The sequence below is a fragment of the Petaurus breviceps genome, unplaced genomic scaffold, assembly GCF_028583685.1.
Source record: "Petaurus breviceps papuanus isolate PSGF00001 unplaced genomic scaffold, PetGlider_PUasm1.0 557, whole genome shotgun sequence".
Lineage (NCBI taxonomy): Eukaryota > Metazoa > Chordata > Mammalia > Diprotodontia > Petauridae > Petaurus > Petaurus breviceps.
In genome coordinates, this window is record NW_027186375.1 from 83,599 (window position 1) to 110,605 (window position 27,007).

At 35.7% G+C, this 27,007-nt stretch overlaps 1 protein-coding gene across 3 annotated transcripts in view; it reads right to left on the bottom strand.

Moving 5' to 3' along the window:
- AIDA (axin interactor, dorsalization associated) overlaps positions 1–27,007 on the bottom strand; it is a 55,313-nt gene that overhangs the window by 8,816 nt on the left and 19,490 nt on the right. For 2 of the 3 annotated variants that reach the window (XR_011171280.1, XM_069102819.1), the window contains exons 3-7: positions 14,464–14,517; positions 14,021–14,075; positions 6,367–6,430; positions 6,106–6,212; positions 769–891 (exon numbers count right to left, since the gene is read on the bottom strand). Coding sequence is in view for 2 of the 3 variants with exons in the window: in XM_069102819.1 (XP_068958920.1) it covers positions 769–891; positions 6,106–6,212; positions 6,367–6,430; positions 14,021–14,075; positions 14,464–14,517 (403 nt within the window). In the remaining variant the exon portion in view is untranslated. The remainder of the gene's footprint in view (positions 1–768; positions 892–6,105; positions 6,213–6,366; positions 6,431–14,020; positions 14,076–14,463; positions 14,518–27,007) is intronic. The other variant, XM_069102820.1, reaches the window with a different exon arrangement.

Genomic DNA, 27,007 nt, shown 5'->3' on the forward strand with positions numbered 1-27,007 from the left:
TATTAATATAATTAATCTAATAATTCTATTAAATCTCTGCTCAAAGTCAAAAATGAAAATAAAATTGTCTACAAGAAACAACTAGATAGAAGAAGAAAATGCCTAAAAATAATCATGTTTAATAACCATGGCAACATAGTTAAGGATAACAAATATTTCAGTTTTCCAGCATCCCACATGATTACGTTCAGGATATGGATGTTTGTGAGTGTATCCATGTTTTTCCATCTGCACTGGTGATTCATTAAAGATCTAATTCAAAGACCTAATTCTCAGCCACCTCTACAGATCTCTCCCATGTACAGAGTTCCCTTGGAAATGAATGGGAGTGCCTATAGCAGGAAGGTCAGGGAAAATGACAGAAGTGTACTTGATTTTGCATCAAAATGGTCAGATCCTTGAAATGTGTAGTGCATTTAACTCATTCCTTCAAGGGAATAATGTTTGATGAAGACTATGCACAAAGCTAATGACTATCTTGGATAGAAATACTAGAGTTAAAATACACATTTAGGAAATTCCCAAAAGCAATGTTGTACAGCATGTTATAAATACAGGCAAGTGCTTTTGGCATATCCCTCTCAATTTGGGGGTGGGATGTGGTGGAGAACGATGAATGGAAATCTATTCCCAGTTATCCTGTCTCACTATAGAGTAGACCATGAGTTTGTCACACATATGTGACAAAAAAAAATGTCAATGGCTTGACCATAAGAAGCAGTAGTATAAAATGCACCAGAGACAGAATGTAGAAACAGAGCTATTTACCCTTTACACTAACTGTAATATAGGGATCAATGCACTGCCCAGCATCTTTCAGACCAATTTTCTCAATTTTGATAGTGAGTAACGTCATTCCTGGTTCAGATGGCAACCTTGGTAATAAAGTACCTGGTAACAGAGAAACAGCAATAAACATTAACCCTACCAATAATTTTAAAGTAGGTACTTAAAAGAACATAGTGAAGACATGACCCTTGCTCTCACATAGTTAAACTATTTCTCTCTAAAATCCTCATTAATATGGCAAGATGATTTTCAATTATTTAATATCTGGGAAGAAGAAAGCTGCCTGATTCCTACTTCTGTGCCAAAAAGCTTAGTACTGAACAGATAGTAACAATTCAAAGTTTATTATTTAAAGAATTTAAATCACACAGGAAACGCAACTACCTGTTGCCCTGAAATAAGTATAATTTAGAAAACATGGTGATTAACAGTTTATTAGGAGGAACCAGAAAATAGTCTTTTAAAATTCAGAAGGAATTCAAATGTCTGTGAATCTAAGAAACTGAATATGACCATATATCCTAAAAAAAAATTTTGCTGTGCAAAAATCATTTCTAATTTAACATTCATAAAACAAAAGGGGAGAACAACCTAATTATAGGAAAATCAACTGTTTAGAAAAAAAGAAACATCCCAATTCTCTTTCCTTTCCAGATCCAGTCCCACATATTTGCTCTCCCATACATCAGGTAAGAATTAGTGATAAGGCCAAAGCAATTCTCAAGAGGAAAAGGGCCAAGAAGGTCCAAACTAACTGAAATTTTTGTCTAACTGGCAATTTAAAGGCCAAAAATTGCAACTATCAGTTACCACAAGAGAGCATTTCCTTCATCCTAATACATCGTGTCTGCTAGTGAACACCAAAGACCATTTCTATCTAACCATTCCATTATGCCATATATAAAAAATTTCAAGTACTGAAGTTCTACTCCAACAAATATTGCTAATGTTAGGAAGATACAGCAGGAAAAAATGAGTTGTTTTCTTGACCTTATTATAGTATGGAGGGGAGCTTGAATTCTGGAAAGCTATGCAACACAGCTTGATTCGGTTTTGTCCTATAAATTTGTATCTAAGATAAAATTGTATTTTGTCTAGTTTTTTTTTTTTATTAAGAGCAGGTAAAATAAAAACTTCTGATTCATTCCATTTTTTAATCCACTATTTAACAAAGTTTTGTCCCCCACTAAATTCCTACTCTGGGACTTTATCAAAAGATCATACCTCAGTTTTAGAGCATAAAGGTACCTCTCTCTTAAAGGAGACATGCATTCACAACTATATAGCTGAGACCCCATTCATATAAAACTCCTGCATACACCCCTGAAACATAAACCCATGTATAAAGATTATAAAAGCTGCAGAGTCAAAGAGGCTCAGAGGTCAAGAAACTTATCTAAGGGTACATACAACTAGTAAGTAAGCAGACCTAGAATCTGAATCTAGGTATTTCAATTACATCACTTTTCTCACTGTACCAGGCAGTTTCTTACTTCAGGGTTAAGCACAGTCTAAGTAATTCTTCTGTTTTGCATTTCACCGAGGCACTAAACTAAGATGCAGATGACTCTAAGTAATCTATTTCTTTAATTAATAACTGTTTTTAGAAAACAGCTTAATAAACAAAATTAGCATTTGACCTTACTGAAGAAGCAAAAGCACCAGCTAGTGATGAAATGAGTGATTTCCATAACAGTTTAAAGAAATGCCTCATGACAAGACAAGAGAACTGCCTAAGTTCACAAGCAAAAGGTACAAGTTTTAAAAGCTATAGTTGGAGGATAAAGGTATAGTCTATTTGTGTATAAATAAGTTACATAACAAGAACATCCAAGTTGACCATAATGTTCTAGAATGAATAACTCCCATAGTCCTCACTATTATACTTACTAACTATTCTACTACTTTGGAAGTCATCTGTTTTATATTTCTATTTTTCTCTTTATGTGTGACTCTTCATCTAAATTAAACAAGATAATGTATGTAAAATGGCTGCAAGCCTTAAAGAGCTACATAAATGCCAGTTATCATAGGCTCTTTGAAACTAGACAAATGCCTTGTCATATACCCCATGGAAGATTTATAGCAGGACAAGGACAAGAATCACACAAGATGACCAAAAAATTAAAAGTAAAGTAAAAATGGTATTATACCCTCTAGGACATAATCTTGTTAACCTTCTTCAAGTTTCTGTTAGTTCAAGTGCCAAGCACTACACAATTCCCCATGTTGTGTCACTGCCCTTCGAAGGCATCTAGATTATCTACAATATGTTACTTTAATTAATTTGATTTGCCGTGTGTGTGTGTGTGTGTGCGCGCACACTGAGAGAACCCTAAACTTGATAGTGAACACCAAAGACCACTCATTTCTATGTAACCATTCCATTATGCCATATATAAAAAATTTCACCAATCAATCAACCAACAAGCACAACCCCATTATGTGCCAGGCAACAGGGATACTAATACAAAAAAAAATGAAAAAGATTCCTCTTCTTGCAAGGAGTTTATGTTCTAATGGGGGAGACAAGTAGTTATAAAAGTACAAAATAAATATAAAAAGAACAAATACAAAGTAGTTGAAACACAAGGTAGTTAAGAAAAGCTTCATGTAATAGGTGATGTTTCAGCTGCAACCTCAAGAAAGGAAGAGATCAAAAAAAAAAGAAAGAAGAGATCTGTGGTTTTTCCCTTTTGTCTGATTCTTCTTTTACATTATGACTAATGTGGAAATATGTTTAACATGATTGTACATGTATAACCTATTTCAAACTGCATGCCATCTGGGGGAGGGGGAAATCTGGAACTCAAAATCTTACAAAAGGGAATGCTGAAAACTAAAAATTAATTAATTTTTAAAAAGAAAGGAAGAGATTTTATGAGGCAGAGGTGAGGAGGAAAAATACATTTCAGGCATGGAGCAATGGCCAGTACAAAACAACAGGATCACACTTGGATATTAAGTTATGTCTCAACTGGTGCTTTTTTGGACTTAACGAAGGAAGGAGGAAAAAAGGAAATAACTCCTACTATGTGCCAGACACTGTGCTAAGCACTTTACAAAAATTATCTTCTTTGATCCTCACAACAACACTGACAGGTAGGTGCTATTATTACCTATTATTACCCCGCATTTGACAACTGAGGAAACTAAGATAGACAGACAGAATTTAAGTGACTTGCCCGGAGTCAAACAGTTAATAAGTTTCTGGGGCCAAATTTGAACTCAGGCATTCCGACTCAAGCCCAGTATTCTATCTATAGTGCCACCACCTAGATGTCCCTGAAGTCAATCTACAGACAACTGTTCATTAATATTAAATAGATTGAAACTGCTAGAAAATAAAATTTCAATTTCACAAATTAAGGCTATTATAGACAATCACCTAAATGTGAAGTTTTCTCAACAATAATTTTTTTTTTTCTTTCTGGAGGGGGGAAGGAGGGCAATTGGGGTTAAGTGACTTGCCCTAAGGTCATACAGCTAGCAAGTGCTAAGTATCTGAGGCCAGATTTGAACTCAGGTCCTCCTGACTCCAGGGATGGTGCTCTATTCACTGAGCTACCTGGCCACCCCAACAATAAATTTCTTAAACCATTCATGATTGCCACCTAGAATTTACATAAAATCCACATTTCAGAACACTCAATACAATCTTAATAACCTCCTGGCTTTTAAAAACCTTTAGACAAATCAGTAGAGTTCATCTACTTGATGGTTTTAAAGCATCAGAACTAAAATTACTCAATCCAAGAGTATTGTGGATTCAATGAAAGTTTAGTCAAAACAATTTGAAGAATTATTCTGCCACTGAGTTTGCAGATAAAGCCTGTAAGCTTTGGCAATAGGTTTTTAGCATGATTTTTTTAAAAAAGAAAAATTTTCTGTGCTTTGAAGATTCTTTATAAGTTACTGCTATCCTTATATTTTCAGAGTAAATGCAACTTTCTAAGTGATTATGTAAAGGATAGCCCCAACAAGCAATCCCAACTCACACAAACAGCTCATTTGGTTCTAATACACTTCCTTCCCCACCTTCTCATTACATATACTCCCCTCCTTTTCATAGTAAGTCACAAAAGCTATCAGAAAACTGTTGTTCTCAACCATGTATTTTTAGAAATTTTATTGATGTCTTTAGTTTTTTATATCAGTCTTATCTCAATACACAAACTTTTCTTCTGTAAGTGGGTTCAGTAAAATTGCCTTGGCAATGAACTCTTTTGCAACACTGCAAACCTGCAGACCTTCATGCTACAAAGGAGGAGAGGCGCAATGTTTAAATACTGCAATTGACCACATCACAGGGGAAAAAAAAAACTACATTATTATTTAATCTCTCTCATAGAAGCATGAGCTCACAGTAAGAGTATAGGAAACATCTTCAGTTGAGCATCTTGGACCCAAAACATAGATTCAAATCATTTCTCTGTCCTACTGCTATCATATGCTCCAGGTTTCTGTGTTGTAAGTATATGGAGCAGAGAAACTACCAAATGAAGCTGGCATTCCTAAAACTTGAAACCAAATTAACAAAAATCATGTTGTTTGAGGAGGAAATAGAAATTTCAAGCCAGCAAAAGAGAAGCTGCCTACCCCATCTCACTTATTTTCCAAAAGCAAGATTGTTTGCACTCTTTCATTATAAAAACATATTAGAAGTAACATAACAATAAATCTAGGAGAACTGCATTAAGAACCCTGGAACCTTAATTATATCAATAAAGCTTCCACTGCCTTAAAAAAATATACTGTATTATTGAATACTGTTCCACTTTCTGAAGCTAAGTAGATAAATGAAGTAAACTGCATAAAGAGAGAAAAACAGGGTGTGGTGAGATGGTTGGGGGCCAGGAGGGAAAAGACAAGGAAACTCCCCCGTCTGCCAAAGAAGATAAAAGGCCTGGCTGGCTGCAGAAAAGGAAGAGAAACATGGAGCTCACCAACCTAAGCATGTAAAAAAATTCTCCAAGCTTATTCCCTCTTTCACAAGACTTAAGAGAGTCATCCAAAGGCCACTTTGCCTGGGCCTAGAGTTAGTTTATTATTGATTTCATGTTGTTAATTCCTAAATCTGATTACTTAAATCATTCTAGGTAAATAATATATGGAAAGCACTTTGTACATCTTGAGTCACTATGAAAATGTGAGTAATAATGATGCCATTTTCAGAGGCTGATAGAGGACAGCAACTACTACACATGGCTGTGAGAATTTGCACAAGAAGTTTTACTCCCTTCTAGAAAGAACTAGGGAAAACCCTCCCTACTTCTTGATCTTAGATAAAGCACATGTATAATTGATGACTCCTACCTGGAACTCTAGCAGGGAAGGAGTCTGGAGACCCCGCTCCAGCACCACCCTCTTCATCATCCTCCTCAAATTCCAAATTCTCTTCTTCACCAGGTGCTAAAATTCTTCTACATAAAAAAAGGAAATAATGAGCGATGCAAACAATATGCTTCCAAGTCATTTATTTCCCAAGGTACTATCCATGTGAATATGAAAACAGCCACAGAAATATAGGCACAACATTGAAGCTGAAATGCTGGTGTCTGGGTTTTTTATTCTTACCTTAATGGGACAGGCTGAACATCAAAGGGGAATTCCTTATTATAAGTAAGAATATTCTTTAGGACTGTAAAGAAAAAAATAAAAATGAGTTTCTTCATGAAACCAGAACCAAGAAATAAATGGGCCTTACAATGAATTTTCAAAACTAATTCATATTGAATACATATATTTAAAAAAAATTAATCAGCCTTACCATAGTCCCTGTGCCATTGTTATACATTCTGTAATTGAAAGACTGAACAAGAAAATGTCCAGTTTGTTCCAAATGCTACCAACCCTTGGATTTTGCCAGACTTCCATGAAAATTTAGCTCCAAAGATTCAGAGATCTTACAGAAAACTACCATCCCCATCACAGTCAAAGTGAGACTGACATCAAGAACTGACCAATACAGGATCAAGGGGAAAATGGTTTCAGTACTTTGCCTTCAAAGGTCTATGACTACACTTTGCCTTATGTCATCTATCAATGCTTGCCTGTTCTTAGCATGAAGTGACAAGCACACTGTATGATTTTAGGAAACTTGAGTTTGGCATTTGACCCTAGTCAAGTCATTTCTCTTTTCTGAACTTTAGTTTCCTTATCTGTAAAATGAAAGGTTGAATCAGCTGTATTCTAAGGTCCCCTCCAACTCAAATATATGCTACAAATTCCTTTTGATATTCTTTTTAGTGAAGTTCCATGTCTGAAGGGTAAATGCTATAATCCACAAATTCCTTTACTATCCTATTTTATAGTATTTTATTCTATAATACCTATGTCTACAATAGATCTACAATACTACTGTTATCTTTAAAAGTATGTTAAAATACTTCTTTTATCTACCTTCTATCTGTATCTCCACAGTTTGCTTTTCTGCTGTGATGTTATGCAGCCCCCCTTTTCCTATAAAGGATACATTATATGTAAACGCTTTTTCATAAATTTTGGGTGTACCTGATTCCATCAGGATTAAATATAGGAAAGTAGGATTTTTCCATTTTTTATTTTTCAAAGCTCACTGAATTAGCCCCAGGGCAACCCAAGAGACTCCTATGACTTTTTAGTCCAGGAGTGAGGAACTTGTGGCCTCCAGACCACACGTGGTCCTCTAGGTCCTCAAGTGTGGCCTTTGACTGAACCCAAACCTCACAGAACAAATCCCCTTAATAAAAGGATTCCTTCTGTAGAACTTGGACTCAGTCAAAAGGTTGCACCCAAGGCCCTAGAAGGAGGTCACAGGTTCCCTATGCCTGCTCTAGCTGATCTCGGGCTTCCCAACTTTGTGGTTACTTCAAGCTTAGAGCCAAGTCAACTATACTATGTCAAAAGGCTTAAAAGAGAAAAATCACTGGTGCTATACAGAATGAAGTTAGTCTTATCTTAAAAAAATTAACTGTGGACATTTAACAGAAATCTCAGTATGTTAGTACTTCCCCTAATTCCCACAGTTTTTAGGATATATGAAAGGTAAAAGTCCCAAGACTTGGAGTTGGTATAATGGAAATGCAAATTTAAAGATCTTCCCTGCCCCTAGGCCCTCTGGTAGGTTTATGAGACTCTGAAAACCTTCCTTGATTTGAAAATATACTCTGCCCCCTAATAGGCTGAATGTGGTCACATGGAACCTGTGCAGGAGGCTTAGTTTTCAGGAATGCCCACACCTTGGTGCTTTGTGATTGGGCAGTGGGTCAAGAAGGTTGTTACATTCTCTGAGCCAGGAGAAGGTTATATAAGCGCTGATGGTAGGCTGTGCTTTGGGGCTCACTTTGAGAAGTGTTGTGTGATTTGATCAGATGAGACTCTGGGCAGCCATTGAGAGCCCCCCAGCTTTGAAAAACCCAGATGTTGATGCTTCCCTCTCTGGTAACTGTGATTTGGTATGGTTGTAATGGCTGGACAGTTTGGAGCCTGTCTACTTGAGATGTTTCTGTCTGTATAGTCTGAAGTTCGGGGTGCTGACCTTTTTCCCCTGAACTAGGTAAACAATATATGTTTGACTGATTAAAGTAAGCTTGCTAACCCATTTTGAGTTGCTTTCCTTTTGAAAAGCAGATCTAAGAACCTGTGTTGGCAGCCACCCTGGGGATGCTGGGGTGCTTGCTGCTACAGTTTGTTCATCTGAATCATGCTTATTTCCTGAGTGATCCAGATCTATATTAGGTGATTTCTATTTTAAATGAATACTGTCATAATACCCAATTCTTTATAATAAAACATTTCCATTTTCTTGCTAAGAGTTTGTAATAAATAACAATGTGGTTACAATAAATTATGTTGAGAGATAAATTATGCATAACAAATGTGTTCACAAAACCCATTCCTTTAGCAATCCTAAGGATTTAAAGACTATATTTTCTTTTATCTGGTAATTCTATGTAGTATCTGTGTGAAAATATTGTACATTAAATATTTTAATAAAATTTGAAATACTCTGAAACACATTAGTTTCATCATTTTTTCCTTTAAGTGCTAAAGATTTAAACCCCCAAAACTGGTGTCTGAATTATTGAAAGCTACTGTATGAAAAGTTTCTTGCTAGCTCAAGGTGAAGACAAAATGAAATTCTGTGTTACTGTACAGAAATTTTAGTTTTTACCTTTTACACACCCCTTTCCCCATAGAATGTGAACAACAAAGAACATTTTAAATCAAACAAAATTTACAAATATTACTACAACACTTTGGAAAATCACACCAAATATTAAGATTCTTTTGAATTTATACAGTTATTATATCAGAGCAGAGCAGTATTTGGGAGGCAATGTTGTATATTATTCTAGTCAGAGGACCTGACTTCCTCCTCTGATGGTTACTACTTGCGTCCTCTTGGACAAGTCACTTATCTTTCTTGGGCCTCTATTTCCTTCTCTATAAAATGAGAGGAGTGGACTAAGTGGCCTTTAAGGTCTCCTCAGGTTTTAGCCAGGGGTGGGGAACCTGTGGCCTTGAAGCCACATGTGACCTTCTAGGTCATTGGGTTTGGCCTTTTGAAGAAATCCAAGTTTTACAGAACAAATCCTTTTATTAAGGGGATTTGTTCTGTGATGTTTGGATTCAGTCAAGGGGCCGTACTTCAGGACCTAAAGGGCCACATGTGATCTTGAGGCCAAAAGTTCCCCAACCCTGGTAGACATATGATCCTATCTACTTTCTCAGGTATCATTACTTTGGAATAGGCAAAGTATCTCATTTTTTCAAAATGGCTTTCCATAATCAATGTTAACTATAAATTACACAAGATTCGGTTTTACAAAAATAAAATCTCAAGAACCCTCATTTAACTGTTTAGTATACTTTAGTAATATATTTCCATTTTAAAAGCAGGAATACTGACACCCCTTCAAGTTAATTAAAAAGGGAGTCTGCCTATGGTGTGTATTTCTTTCCACTTATCCTGACAGCTTGAGAAAGTTACAGTAGTTACTAATGTTGTTTCAGGATACTTTAGGCACTGGGAGAACCATAGAGGATTACTATAACATAGATGGCATTAGGAGAAACAAGAAGTATAGTATTATTTTGGTGACTATTATTTGGTCCTTTTAATTTATCTGGCAGACTTCAGACCTCAGAAAAGCAGGCAGAGAAAGCATCTAAATTTATTCTACTAATAAAAAATTAAGCACTCACAGCATGCTATCACAGAACATATACCCTGATCTCTTGAAGCTTATATCCTAAAAAAAGACAGACAAATACACAAATATAAATAACATGGCTTGTTTTGTTGGAAAGGACTATACAGTTGATTTATTTAGTTTTAAGACAAAGCAAAATGGGCTCCCCAACTTTTCTAGTGGCTATGGGTAAAAATCCCCTAAAGACTGATTTTTTAAAAAAATAGGAAATAGGTAGGAGTTGGACTAGATAACTTCTGAAGTCTTTTCCAACATTTAAAATGTTACAATTATAATAAGGGAGGTATATTAGATAACAAGTAAATCATTGAGGAATAATACAAGAAAATTATATTATTAGTGCTTTCATATCCCAGATGCTTGAAGTATTGAGGAACAAGAAATTTTTGGTAAGACAATATATCTTTTAAAAAAGGAATCTATATCTAAAAGAGTTGAAGTTAATATTACTCATTAACTTTCCATTTCTAAATTCTTAGGCTATCTAGGTGCCTAACTGGTTGACTACTGTGCTCTTTGTTCTGAAAAAATTACTGTAACCTGTAAATATTAATTAGCTGAGAAATCTGAGACTGATAAAATAATTAAAATCTTAACTAAAATCTACCAGCTAACTTTAACAAATCCCAAACCATATTCTATTATGTGCAGAAGGACCATAGAGTACAACTTTATATACCTTTTAAAAAGACAATCTAAGGGGGGCAGCTAAGTGGCACAGTCAATAGAGCACAGCCCTGGAGTCAGGAAGACCTGAGTTAAAATCTGGCCTCAAACACTTAACACTTATTAGCCGTGTGGCCTTGGGCAAGTCCCTTAACCCCGACTGCCCTGCCCTCCCCCCTCCAAAAAGCAAAAACAAAAAAGTCAATTAAGAACCAGGTAGATGCAGAAATCAAATTCAAAATCATTATATGAAATTCAAAAGCATGATAATCTGAAGTCACTCAAGCTACATAACAGTCCTCTCCTCCCACAAAAAGAGATTACAAGCCTGATACCTACTAATGTAACAATGGAATATGCAGAAGTATTAGAGTAAAGATCTATACATTTAGTATGTTTGAAATGATAAAAAGGAAAAAATATTTGTCCAAAGACTGAGCTCTAGTGATCATAATGGGAAAGTTTTGTGGGGAATCTAAAAGGAAAAAAAAAAGAACCCAGAAAGAGGAAAAGTATAATCATATACTAGCAAAACAAGAAAAACTTTATTTTAAAACAATAAGGAAAAAAAAGACAGTCCTATTAAAATGATTATAATATAGTTAGTATGTAAAACCTATGCTTCCCTATGGTGAAAGTTAACTAATTTAGTACATCATAGAATATAAAGAGAATTAAAATAATGCATCAAAGATTAATAATCTCTCTACAGGTGAATGTTAGACTTTTTAAAAAAGGAACACAAATAGTAACTGGTCAATAAATAGCAGAGAAAACTATAATAGTTTCTGTTGTGGATGTTCCAATTTTCCTGTCTTGAAAACAATAATATGACACATTGATATCACATATCCTAATCCTAATGTATTGCAAGAAGACTAGGTGGCACAGGGTTAGGGTTAACTGGAGTCAGGAAGAGCCGAATTCAAATTCTGCCTCAGATACCTACTATCTATGTAACCCTGGAGAAGTCACTTAACTTCCATCAGTCTCAGTTTCCTCATTTGCAAAAATAGAGTTAAAGTAGCAATGACTTCACTGGTTGCTGTGAAGGTAACAGAGGTATTACATAAAAGTACTTTGCAAACCTTAAAATGGTATGTAAATCCATTACAATAGTATGTAAATGACAGAAATTATTATTTGCAGACATAATTAGATATGGCTTTCCACTGAAATAAAATTCCAGTATTTATGGGGCTGACAAAAATATTTTTTGCTTATACTATAATACTACACTTTTTCTCCAAGTAGTTAACACTTTGCCCCTACCCTTCCTTTCATTGTACCCTAACTGATTTTAAAATTATTTTTAAAGCTTTAAGAAAACATTCCATTTTAATTTCAGACATATGTTAACATGGAAAATTAAGAATCAAAATAACTGAGAAGCTTAGGTTTATGTGATAGACATTAATAAGCTCAAGAGATCTAGGATTATATTTGCTATTTTAAAATATTAAAACCATGTTGATTAAAACAAAACTCAGGATATTAATTATATAAAGTAATCAAAAACTAAAATATTTTATTTTTACATTTGTCATCCTCAGAAGGAAAATGCTATGAAAAAAATAAAAACCCTAGAAAAAACACCAAAATTATAGCAAATCTGCTACATGTCTCTATCACTTTGACACCGACCTACATCAGCAGATATTCCCCAATGCCAAATCAAAGATCTCCTCTTTTTACTTGATAAACATATTTAATCTGTAATTCAAATCCTATTGCTACTGCCAGAATATACTCTTGCCCATTGTAGTTATGCTGTGAATCAGAAACTAGTCTGCAAAAGCCAAAATAGCATATCCTTAGTTCTTATAAGGTAAGGCAGTGAAACATAAAACTCACTGTGGTATGATGGAAAGACTAGGAAATCTGGGTTCTAATTAGGATCCTCAAAAATCACTTAATCCTTTAGGGTCTCATTTTCTTTAGTTCTAAAATTTGGAATTGATGACCTCTGGGTCATATACAGAGAGGCAGAGTGAGATGGAGAAAAAGGTATTTGTTTTGGAGTCAGAGAGCCTATGTTTGAATATCATCTCTGTTATTTGCTGCCTGTGTATGTGACCTTGGGCAAGTTAGTGAACCTTTCTGGGCCCTAATTTCCTTTTGTGTACAGTAGTATTATGTGACTTCTAAGGTCTCTTCTAGCTTTAAACCTATGATTCTTGAAGCTTTAAAACTGGGTTCCTATAGACAATTATAATTTTGACTTAACGGGTGGATAAAGGGAAGGAATTGTGGCTATTTATGCATAAAAATTTTCAAGATAAGATATTTTGCCTTAATAAAAATACAAAAAAGTTTTGACTTATTTTTAGTCTTATATTTAATTCTTCTGGTTGTGCTTATGTTGGAAAACATTTAACCTAATAAAATATTTGTTTCAACCAACAAGATTATTTGGCAACAACCTTAATGATAAAAATTTCTGACGCAGATCTTTTCTTCCAGAGAACAAGTTTCAGAAAATAAGGTAGGAGTTAGACAGTAAACATTTTACATTTCCTAAAAATCATCATCAAACCATAATAACATAAACAACACTGAAAGACTTCAGATGACCAATGGTGAAATATCTTCCTGTTTCTAGACATGAGGGAGGTGGCAGACTAGAGGTGTAGTATGAGACACATTTTCAACATAGTCAATGTTTTAATCTGTTTTATGTGACTACTATTTTGCTGGAAGGAAAGGCTCTGGGGAAGGGGAATCAGTGGTAAGTGACAGTGATTTTTTTTTTAAAGAGTCATCACTAAAATGTTATTTTAAGTGTCACTGATACACATTTCCACATAGAATGATATATTTTCCAGATGACTCTACAAGTATTTCCTAAAATAGCTACATCATTATCAAAATGATTTAAATTTATATAGATGTTGTATCAGAAAATAAAACAGCATACCTCTGAATACTCTATTTTACTTTCTTATTTCTAATTCTCATCAAAGACCTCTTTGATGAGTATGTATTTTTCTCATAAAGCTTTTATATAGATGGGAGAGTAGGCATGTAGATCAGTAGTTGCTGATAATTTCTTGGACACGTTTTTTTTTTTGCACGTGTGTGTGGTGGGAGAGGTAGGGAGAACTAATATTTTCTTCTATATCTGGTATCTTCCCCCACTTCCAATACCTTGTGAACCAAGATAGAAAGGTGCAGTGAAGGTGAAATTTAAAGGGATAACTGCAATAAACAATGCAGTATATTATTTACAAGAGTAGCAAAGCTCAAGGAAAATTTTATTTTCATAGAATATAAAATTATAGTTCATGCCATTTAAACTTATTTTTTTAATCTTATTATTGGAAATAATGTTTAAAGTAGCTGTAACAAAACCATATAATCCAACTTACTTGGTTCTAGTTTTTTCAGGTCCTCCAGTTTAAATTCATCTTGAGACTGTGTGGACTAAATAAAAAATAGGCATATTATACATTTGTTACAAACCTAATTTTTTAATCTCTGTATTCCAATCAATGAGAAAAGGCATTTTGTGTTTCTAATAGGAACTACTCACATATAAGCTAAAAGCAATCAATTTCTTGTTACTAAGAGCCAAACTGAGTCACTGTCACCTCTGTTTTCCTGGAAGCACTTAAAGATAAGGGAAGTAAGAGAAAAAAAAATCTTCTACTTTCTCTTGTTTTAGAAACATTAAATCTTCTTGCTAACCTAATAGAAGAATTCCTGTTATAAAAATTTCTCTGAAAGTATAGTATTTTTAGCATGTATGACAAACATTTAGTAGAATGACAACTACTGATTTTATTGAAAGAAGGAAGAAATTTATTTTTACCTGTAAAGCTGCACTTCGTAATTCCAAGCATGTTGCAATTTTACCAATGGTCTTCTGTAAGAAAGAGACATGAATATTAATAACACTGGTATACACCCACAGATGTTGCTCTAGCCAGAGTTACTGTTAATACATTAAAACAAATCTTGCTGAAACAATGGAGCATTTGTAATATTTTTCCTGTGGAACTGTTCCTGGTAATGTCATTTAAAAACTATCATTATTTTCTCAGAATCAACTAATTATTTTTAGGTAGGGTACTGCTTATACTACAGGACAACTGCTGAATGTTCAATATGTAAAATCTAATTTGCATTTACAAGATAAATGAAATTCCTCCAAAATCATAAGATTAATTTCTTCCTAATCTCCCAAAAAAGTTGCACTCAAATGAATAAAAAGCTACTATTAAGACATAGCTCCTCAATCATGTTCTCTGATTTTTTTCATTGTTATTCATGCCACAAATAAACCATGAAAACTGAATCTATGTTTATAGCATTTACAGATAAAATCTGCAACCTTATTCTGACATGTAGTGTTGCAGAATAATAGTAAGAAATTTACCTATGTGACTAATTTGCATTCTTTTCACAGCCAAACCAAATTTTTAGTTCATCTTCTCACTCTGATAGGGTTTTGTTTTTCACACAACTGGAACAAACCACATGGATCTATTGAAATATCTATAAGCAGCATCAATAACCAAAGTTCTCCCTAATACCATTTTAACTACCACCACTTAGATACAAGGATGAAAACTGAAAGATAAGGGATTTTATATTTCCTTGCCTTCGGTCTCCCCCTCATTCCAAGTTCTTCCTTCTCCCTGCCCCATACCTCAGGACTAGGGTTTTCAGTGCTCAACCCCTAAAGCAGCACTCTCATGACTAATGACAACCAAGGTATTTTTCATAGTCCTCAACCACACTGATCTGGGTGGTCCTTCATTCTACTAAATACTGTGTTCAGCCCCAATCTCTCCCCTGAACAGAAGTCACTCATTTCTAACTATATGCTGGACACATATCTATCTGGAGATGATCTCAGAATTTTCCTTCTTCTTCACTGGCCATTTCTTACACCCCTCTTTGCATTCATATAGTCATACACTCTACTTGAGAGTCCCTCATCACCCCCTGTAAAGTAGGTTTAAAAAAAGCAAAAGTTTTTTTTAATGGTCAACAAACAGTGAGACTCTGTATTATTTCTATATCCTTCAGTCAGTTGTGTGGTGTTAAGAAATTGGTTATTTCCTGTAAAAACAAAAGAAAAAACCCTTTCTTATTTCCAATTCATATCAAGGAGCTAGCTCTTTGATAATTACAGTTGTACTTTCCATATCTTGAGGGTTAGAAGCACAGTGCCCTATGATCTAGAAAACCCATGTAAAAATTTCTGGCTCTCCCTTTGTACCAGGGAAGAAGTCTGAATTATTATGGTAATGAAAGATAAAATATGTTGATAACATATAATATTATACATATATTTTATGCATATCTGAGTTTCTCAACTTTTTCTGTCATCTGCTGGTCACCATGTGCTATCTGCAGCTTCTGCAAAACTCCTAAAAAAATTCTCACTTAGTTTCTTACACTGACCTGCGATATATCGAAACCATGATAGGGAAAGTCATGAAGTGGAAGGGGATAACTGTATGTATTTTTCTCATAAAACTTTTATATAGATGGGAGAGCAGGAATGTAGATTAGTAGTTGCTGATAATTTCCTGGACACATTTTTGAGGGGGAGAGAGGGGATTAATATTTTTTTTCCATGTCTTTGGTAACCTTCCCTTCCTTGGAATACCTTGTAAATTAATTCATCATTCTCAAAATTTTGACTTTTAGTTGAATCTCTTCTGTATACAGCTGGTCTAGTCCAGTTGCTTTTCCCATCTTTGTTTCCTTTAGTGCCATTTTTATTTCCTCCATGAGCACAACTGGAATTGATATTAGAGTCCCAATGGGAGGTTCCACTTTGCTTAACGGTATAATCTATTAGAGAAATCTTTATATATTTCTTCATCTTCTAGATGTTTTTTTCCCACTTCATCCTTAAACACCATTTGGATAACTGTCATCAGCCAAGTTTATCATCAAATTTTATGTTTGTTTTACCTTACATTTGCTTTTTCCTGTTTTAAAAGATAATATCGCTCCTAAACGTCTACCATCCTTCTCAAGTTTTTATAAACAAATTTATTTTCTAAACTGGTACTGTCTTGCCTGCCACATCTCTCCAAACCATCTGGAAAATCAATCAAGTTTTTGCTAAGACTTTTCTCATCTCATTATTGAAATTTATATGGTTAAATTTTTCCTACTGTTAAATTTTAGGCAATATAGAACAAGGTGGAGGAGATATTTTTGGTGTAGGGAAATGTTATCCTCCTTGTTCCTCAGATCAAACTATACCTAAGACTGTTCCACCAACCAACCTAGGAGAGAAGACTGAATTGCTTTTAGGAAATGGCAAAGCTTCTTTAACAACACCCTCCCCATCCCCCCTCAACTTCTATCTGAAACAAAAGCTAATTTTTTGGTTTTTGGTTGGCAATTCATTAAAATTTCCTTTTTATTATCATGAACTTGAAAACATCAACAAATACAAATATTTCCTTACACACACACACACACACACACACACACACACAAACACAGAAAAATTTACTCTTGCTTTTTCTCTATGTTTACACTATTGCTCCCATTCCCACGTACTGGCGTTTTATAGATTCCTCAAAAAATACTCAGTTCAAATGCTTACCACCTCCAGGAAAACCTGCCCTTCACCTTTTCCTCCTTAGTTTGTAATGATCTTCCTTTCCCCTCGGAACTAATATAGCTCTATAATTCCTATGTACATTATCAAACATTATGTGGTCTTATAATTTTCTAGGTCTGTATCATATTCCCATCTTGGAACATAAGCTTCCCTAGGGAACCTATCATGTATTTAATTCCAGTATTTAGGAGGGTCCTCTACTCATAGCTGGCACTCACTCAGCCCCGGATCTTTACTAAACATGAAAGCATGCCAAGTCACTTAACTTTAGAGCCTCAGTTTCATCAGTTTTAAAATGAGGATGATACCTATGTTACCTATTTCATAGAATCATTCCAAGATTCAAATGAGAAAATGTACTGAAAATGCTTTCCTAACTTCAAAATACCATTAAATGCAGATTACCATCACCATCATTATTAATATTTGTAGAACAGAATTCTATATAAAAAGCTTAAAATTATACAAATTCTGGGGACCAGGGATGGCGGGGAGGGAAAAGGGAGAGAGAGACTAACAAAACCTTACGAACAATAAATTTTCATCTTTAAAATTTTAAAAAGTACTTAGAAAAGTTTATAGAAATATATTTAATTAAAACTGCATATTCTTTGATGCAGTAATACCATTACTGGGTTTGAATATCAAAGAGAGCATAAGAAAGGGAAAAGGACCCACACATATAAAATATTTGTATCAGCTCTTTTTGTGGTGGCAAAGAACTGGAAATTGCGGGGATGTCCATCAGTTAGTTGGGGAATGGCTGAACAAGTTGTGGTATATGAATATAATGGAATACTTTTGTTCCATAAGAAATGATGAGCAGGAGGATTTCAGAAAAACCTGGAAAGACTTACATGAACTGATGTTGAGTAAAGTGAGAACCAGGAGAACACTGTACACAGTAACAGCAACACTGTGCGATGACCAATTTTGATAGACTTAGTTCTTTTTTTTCTCTTTTTGGAGGGGGGAGGGCAGGGCAATTGGGATTAAGTGACTTGCCCAAGGTCATACAGCTAGTACGTGTTAAAGTGTCTGAGGTCGGATTTGAACTCAGGTCCTCCTGACTCCAAGACTGGTGCTCTATTTACTGCATCATCCAGCTGCCCTGACTTAGCTCTTCTTAGCAATGCAATGATCTAAGAACACTCCAAAAGACTCACAATGGAAAATGCTATCCACATCCAGAAAAAGAACTATGGAGTTTGAATGCAGATTGAAGCAGACTATTTTCTCCTTTCTTGTGGTTCTTTTCTTTTTTGTTCTGATTTTTTTTTTTACAACATGGCTAATATGGAAATATGTTTAATATGATCATACACGTATAGTCTATATCAGATTGCATGTTGTCTTGGGGAGGGAAGGAGAAAACATTCAGAATTCAAAATCTCATAAAAGTGAATGTTGAAAACGAAAAATAAATAAATTTAATTTAAAAAAAGGAAATACATATCATAGTAACTCTAGGAGATAGGTGCTATTATTATCTCCATTTTAAAGATCAAAAAGTTGAGGCAGATAAGAGGTCAAATGAACTGCCCAGAGTCAAATACAGAGTAGGCTATCATAGGCAGATCACAACCTACAGAGTCACTAATATTTTCAACCTTTATCCAAATGATAAATGCATTAATCAGGACTAAGAATTGGGGAATCTTATTGGTACTGTTGGCACATTCTGAAATCATAAGGTTATCTTGCCATTAAGAAATAAACAGTACTCTATCCAATGAATCAATCAATACATTGTTAAAGGTCTGGAATAAGAATATAAAGTTTTTAGGGGAGGCTAGGTGGCACAGTGAATAGAGCACTGGCCCTGGAGTCAGGAAGACCTGAGTTCAAATCTGTCCTCAAACACTTACACACAAAAAAACTAGCCATGTGACCTTGGGCAAGTCACTTAACCCCAATTCTTCTCAAAAAAAAAAAGAATATAAAGTTTTAAATTATTTTTTTTAATGCCTGCAGCCACCGAATAGAAAGAAGCCCTCCTTGAAGTCAGTAAGACCTGGGTTCAAGTTACTCCTCTGACACCTGTTTATGCGAACTCTGGACAAGTGATCTAACTTAGTGATCTAAACCAATGGTATAATATTCAAATAGAAATGGATTCTGCAGGCAACATCTTGACTTAGAAAATCACAATTTAATATTTTCTATGTTATATTACATTTTAATTTATTTTGTTAAATGTTTCCCAATTATTTTTAACCTGGTACTGGGTCTGAGGCTTTGCTGATCACTTGCTCTCAGGATGCAAGTCTGACACCTCTGCTCTAAGCAAATCACAGGTTTAATACTTATGCCTTTACTCAGAATATTTATGCTGCATTCAAATGCTCTAACAACAAAAGGGATAAATTTTGCTAGGAAACCAGCAACACATTTCTCTTAAGGAAGGGAGTATCCCTGCATTCTTTTGTTATAGCAGGCAGGTACCCTAGCTTAGGTTGATACAATTTAAAGATAATACAGCCACACAGCTTCACCTGGTAGGCCTTTCATTTTCATAAAATTTGGATACAACTTAATTACTTGGATAGCTCATCTTTGAGGATTTTAAGTCTTTTACAAACATTACCTAGCTCCTTCTTTCTTTTCTGAAATTAATTTAACTCAACTCTTTTTCCCTGTCAAAGAATATAACTGACAGATGGAAACTGCTTTAAACTACAAAATCTCTGCAAGTTAAAAGGCATAAATCTATTTTTATGCAGAATCTACTGCATTATGGCAAAATACCAACAGCCATTATTCATAATTATTTTAAGGGACCACACCCAGCCTCAGTATAAAGATAATGTAGCTAAACTATCATTTTCAGTTGCAACAACACCAATTTACTCCAATATTCAGAATACTTGGTATTTAATTATTTCTGTTTGAGATAATAAGCTCTGCTTGTTACAGTAATGTGTCTACTTTCCACATAAATAAGTGGTCTGGAAAAAAGATATAAATTAACTTAATTGTGCCACAGAAAGAGTAATGATTTAACTAAAGCAAATTAATACCAAAAAGGAAGTGAACAGAACTCAACTTCAAAAAGATTTACGTTATTAGCAGGTCATTCAGATTTTCTAAATCATGCTGAAGTTGTATGACTAAAAAATGTTCTCATTTTAGAGATTGAAATTTTTATTTATACCATGACTAAGGAAACAGATAATTTAAACAAGTATTATGGTGGGGGGGAGTGCTACTATGGAGCCAAGATGATGAAGAAAGGCAGCAACTTGCCTGAGTTCTTCCCCAAACCTCTTCAAATAATGTCATAAAACAATTCCTGAAGCAGCAAAACCCACAAAAAGGGTCGAACTTGTCAGAAGGGGATTACAGGGTTTTTCTTTGCCAGCACTGAGGCAGGTCTCTATTGCTTTGCCCATACTCAGATCTGGGTTGCAATACTGGGTGGAAGTCCCAGGGTGGTGAGAAGCATCAGCACACCACAGCTTCTGGACACAGTGGAGTAGGAAACTTCATCGCAATTCTGTGCTTGTGGTCACTCACAGAGCAGAGCATAGTCCAGGGGTGCAGTAAACATACCTCTCCTTAGACCATACCACCTTGGAAAAACTGAAAACTTACAGGTCACTAGAAGCATCTCTGAAAAAAGCCACATAAAACCCATGAAGCAAGCTTGGGCCAGAGCGCCCTCTACCCTGGAAAGAGAGCTCTACTTTACAAACAGAAAAAATATTCTGACCATAAAGTTACTATGGGGACAAGAAGATCAATATATACACTCAGAAGAAGATAGCAAAGTCAAACCTACATTCAAAGCCTCCGAGAAAAATATGAATTGGTCTCAGACCATAGAAAAGGTCAAAAGGGTTTCTGAAAGTCAATTAAGAGAAATAGAAGGAAAACTGGGACAAGAAATGAGAGTGATGCAGGAAAATCAAGAAAAATGAGTAAACAACTTGATAAAGGAGACACACACACAAAATCCCAAAGAAGATAACACCTTAAAAAACAGACTAGGTCAAAAAATGGTAAAAGAGATCCAAATAACCAACGAGGAGAAGAATGCCTGAAAAAGCAGAACTGGCCAAATGGAAAAGGTGGTCCAAAAGCTCACTGAAGAAAATAATTTCTTAAATATTAGAATAGAGCAAATGGAAACTAATGTCTTTATGAGAAATCAAGAAATAATAAAACAAAATCAAAAGGATGAAAAAATATAAGAAAATGTGAAATATCTCAATTGAAAAGCAACTGATATGAAAAACAGATCCAGGAGAGATCATTTTAAAATTACTGGACTACCTGAAATCCATGATCAAAAAAAGGACCCAGACATCAGCTTTCAAGAAATTACCAAGGAAAACTGCCCTGATATTCTAGAACCAAAGAGTAAAATAGAAATTGTATGAACCCACTGATTACCTCCTGAAAGAGATCCCAAAAGGAAAATTCCCAGGAATATTACAGCCAAATTCCAGAGCTCCTAGATCAAGGAGAAAATATTGCAAGCAGTCAGAAAGAAACAATTCAAGTATCGTGGAGCCACAGTTGGGATAACACAAGATTCAGCAGTTTTTACATTAAAGAATTAGAGGGGTTTGGAATATGATATTCTGGAGGGTAGAGGAGCCAGGATTACAACCAACAACCCAAATTGAGTATAATCCTTCAGGGGGAAAAATGGATATTAAATGAAATCAAGAACGTTCAAGCATTCTTGATGAAAAGCCCAGAGCTAAATAGAACATCTGACTTTCAAATATAAGACTCAAGAGAAGCATAAAAAGGTAAACAGAAAGGGAAATCATAAAGAACTTATTAAGGTTAAACTGTTTACATTCCTATATGGGATGATACTTTTAACTCTTAAGAACTTTCTCATTATCAGGGCAGTCAGAAGGAATACATATGTAGAGGGCACAGGTGTGAATTGAATATGAAGGAATGATATCTAAAAAAATTAAGAGGTGAGAGAGGAATATACTGGAGGAAAGGGAGAGGTGGAATGGGGTAAATTATCTCACATAAAAGAGGCAAGAAAAAGTTTTTACAGTGGAAGAGTGGGGAGCTGAGTGGGAGGGGAAGTGAACCTTACTCTCATCACAATTGGCTCAAAGAGGGAACAACATACACACTCAAATGGGTATAAAAAGCTATCTTATCCTACAGAAAAGTTGGAGGAGAAGGAGATAAGAGAAGGCATGGGGGTGTGTGTGATAGAAGGCAGGGTAGATGAGGGGAGGGAACAGTAAGAAGGAAAACACTTTTGAGGAGGGACAGGGTGGAAGGAGGGAGAGAATAGAATAAGTGGTAGGGGGGATGGGAAGAAGGGAAATACAGTTAACAATAGTAACTGAAAAAAATTTTGAAGCAAGTTTCTCTGACAAAGATCTCTTTTCTTAAATATATAGAGAACTGAGTCAAAATTATAAAAATAAGAGCCATTCCCCCAAATGATAAATGATCAAAGGTTATGAACAGTTTTTAGATGAAGTAATCAAAGCTATCTATAGCCACAGGGAAAATAAATGCTCTCACTGCTGATTAAGGAAATGCAAATTAAAACAATTCTGAGGTACTACCTCATACCTATTAAATTGAGTAATAGGACAGAAAATTAAAATGACAAATATTGGAGGGAATGTGGGAGAAATGAGACATTAATGCACTGCTCTTGGAGGTGTAAACTGATTCAACCATTCTGTAGAGCAATTTGGAACTACGCCCAACGGGCATAAAACTATGCATAATACCCTTTGACATAGCAATAACCACTACTAGGTGTATATCCCAAAAGTGATTTTTAAAAAACCAACAAAAAGGAAAAGGACTTATATATACAAAAATAATTATAGCAGCTCTTTTCTGGGGGCAAAGAATTAGAAACTGAGGGGATGTCCATCAACTGGGGAACGGCTGAACAAACTGTAGTATGTAATTATGATGGAATACTATTGTGCTGTAAGAAATAATGAGCAGAATGCTCTCAGAATCACCTGGAAAGGCTTATATGAGCTGATGCAAAGTGAATCGCACTGTGTACAAAGTAAAATCAATATTGTAAGATGATCAGCTGTGAACGACTTGGCTATTCTGAGCAATACGAGGATCCAAGACAACTCTGAAGGACATATTATGAAAGATGCTATCCATTCCTAGAGTAAGAACTAATGGTATCTGAATACAGATTGAAGCATTCTTTTTTCACTTTATTTATTTTTCTTAAATTTTTTGTCTGTTTTCCTTCACAACATGACTAATATGGAAATGTTTTGCATGACTACACATGTATAACCTATATCAAATAGCTTGCCTTCTCTATTGGGGGGGGGGGAGTGTGGAGAGGGAGGAAGGGAGAGAATTTGGAACTCAAAAGTTTTAAAAACAAATGTTAAAAACTGTTAAAAACCATGCAACTGGGGGAAAATAAAATACCAAATAATTTTTTTAAGTATTCCAGAATAAGGTAAAAAAAAAAAAAAAGAACTATCCACCCCCACCCAGCCACCAACCCAAAGAAAACCTGGTGTAAGAAAACAGTCAGGGGCGGCCAGGTGGCTCTGCAAGTAAGAGCACCAGCCCCAGTGTTGGGATGACCTGGGATTGAATCCGGGCTCAGATACTTAGCACCACACCCAGAAATAACTGGCTGTGTAACCTTGAGCAAGTTACTTAACCCCGATTGCTTTAAAAGAAAAAAAAAAACAGTCAGTCAATGAACATTTATTAAGGACCTACTATGTGCCAGGTAGGTGGGCCACGTGCTGGGAATACAAAAAGAGGCAAAAAGACAGTCCCCTGCTTTCAAGGAGCTCATAATCTAAAGGAGGAAACAATAAGTGATATACAGGATAGGTAAGAAATAATTGAGAGGAAAAGCATTGAATTAAGAGGCATTGGGGAAAGGCTTCCTACAGAAGATGGATTTTAGCTCCAACTTAAAGGAAGCCAGGAAGGAGAGAGAGAGAAAAGGAGAGCATTCCAGGCCAGAGAAAAAGCCTAAAGCTGGGAGATGGAATTTCTTCTTTGTTCAACAACGAGGAAGCCAGTCTGAACAAACTGAAGAATATTCTAAGAAGGGGAATAAGGTATAAGAAGCCTGGAATGGCAGAAGTATGGTAGGTTATGAAGGGCTTTGAATGACAAACAACATTTTGTATTTGGTTCTAGAGGTGATAGAAAACCATTAGAGCTCACTAAGGAGATGAAATGGTTGGACCTGGGCTTTAAAAATCACTTTAGTGTCTGAATGAAGAACAGATTGAAGTGAGGAGACACTCAAGGCAGGCAGACCTACCAACAAGCTACTGCAACAGTCCAAGTTTGAGGGGATGAGGGCCTGCACTAGAGCAGTGGCAGTGTCAAAGAAGAAAAGGGGGTGTGTTTGAGAGATGCTGCAAAAGTGAAACTGACTGGTCTTGGCAAGAGACTGGATATTGGGGAAGGACAGAGGTTTAGAGATAGTGAGGAGTCAAGGATAACACCTAGGTTTGCAAGCCTGAGTGAGAGAGTGAAGGGAGTGGGAGGCTGGTGTTGTTCTCCACAAGAGCAGGGAAATTGTGTGGGGGAGGGAGGTTTAGCAAGAAAGATACTGAGTCCAATTTTGGTCATGTTGAGTTTAAAATGTCTATTAAACGTCCAATTCAAGATGTGTGAGAGGCAGGCAGAGATGTGAGACTGGAGGTCAGCAGGTAAGTTAGGGCTAGATAGATAAATTTGAGAATCATCAGCAGAGATAGTAATTAAATTCATGGGACCTGATAAGATCACCCAGTAAAGTACTATACAGGGAGAAGAGAAACACATTCAGGATAGAGAACTGTGGAACATTTATGGTTAGAGGATGTGACTCTAATGAGAATCCAACATAAAGGATGCTGAGAAGGAACAGTCTAATAGGTAGGAGGACAACCATGAGAAAGTGGCATCCCAAAAACCTAGAGAGAAGAGTATCAAAGAGAAGCAGGTGCTCAATCATGTCAAAGGCTGCAGAAAGATCAAGAAGAATGAGGACTCAGAAAGGTCCCTGTATTTGGTAATCAAGAGATTAGCAGTAATTTTGGAGAAAGCAGTCTCAGGAGAATTATGAGGTCATAAATCAGATTGTAAGGGGTTAAGAAGTGAAAGGAGAATCCAGCCTAAGACACTTAACACAAATACTAGCCGTGTGACCTTGGGCAAGTCACTTAACCCCAACTGCCCTCCAAAAAGAAAAAAAGAAGGAAAAAAGACGTGAAAGGAGAGAAAGTGGAGGTACCTATTAAAATTTTCAATTAGTGTCACTAAAATATACTGTAGTTGCTTTCTGGAGGAAATTAAGTTTTTAAAATCAAAGCTACCAAGGTAACAGAGTCTGACTCAATCTTTAGTTTGCTATACATAAATACAGCCAGTCACTTAAAGACAGTCTGGTCAGATGGATTATAGAATAAGCAGACAGATATTGCTGGAGTGCTCATTACCACCAAATCTGATACAAAACAAGGAAAAACTGTCTAAGTATCATGGGACAGAAAGTCCCAGGAAACTTACACGAGAAAAACTGCTAGACAAACCTGGGAATCCAAACTGAAAATTTTGGCAGCTCTTTTTTTGGCTACTAAATTCAAAATGTGTTAAAATGATAAAAATACTGAGTTGTAAGATGATGAGTAGTTCACCTAACTGAAAGGGAAAATCAAATAGCACTAAATTATTTATAGAATATGGGGCTCAAAAAGGGACCTTAGAGATTATCTAGATTAGCCCCTTCATCATACAGATAACAAAATCAAAAGTGGTTTGTCAAAAGTCATATAAGCTATTTGGAGAGTAGAAGAAGGTAAGAAAAAGTATTGGTCAGCTTTGTTTCTTTTTTTAATCTTTAAACAATCTTTTTGTTATATGAGATGGCTCTCTGGAAGAAGGAGGGAAAGGGCAAAGGACACTGAAGCAAACCATGTAATATATTTTAAAAAAAAAAAAGGTATGAGTTAGGGGATGGTGTGTGTGTACAAGGAACAGCAAGAAGGCCATGACTGTTCCATCACAAAATATAAAGAAAATATTAAAGTATAAGAAGAACGGAAAGGCAGGAATAGACCATGTTGTGGAGAGAGCAACAATAAAAGGGAAGGTTGGGAAAGGGATGTGTTTGAAGGAAAAGACAGGAAGTTTTGCTTTGGACATACTGAGACATCCAGAATAGGTTCCCTAGAACCCCTAACACTGTTCTGTCTGCTCTATGAGTTCCCACTCCTCCACCCATCAGTTCTTCCCTAGATCATTTACCCCTGCACTGGTTATACTCTCCTCATCCCCCATCTAGACCCTTTGGTGAGTAAGTTCAATTCTTCTCGAGTGTCTTGCTCCCTTATCCTGTCATCGATCTCACCCTTCTACACCTCAACCTCAGATTACTCCCACTATTCAAGGTCTTCGACCCTTCTCGTGTGCTGCTGAAAAAAGCTGGAGAAAAGCATGAGACTGTGCTGACTACATTCACCACAAATTTATGTTATGTAATCTCAGCTGGGTCCACACTGTGGCAAGACAATACTTTTGCAACTCCCTAATCAATTTATTTCACACTCACCTCTGTGCCCTTCCCAAATCTTTTCATCTCCCTCAAATCTCTCATGGCTCCCCACCCCACCCCACCCTACCCCCGGCTGGGAACCTAGCCTCATACTTCAATGGGAAAAAATGAAGCCACTTGCAGAGCACTCCTTTTCCTCTCATTTTCATCTGACAGTTCTTAGATGTTTTCTGCTACTATCTCCTCCTTTGCTCCTCTCATGTGAAGAGG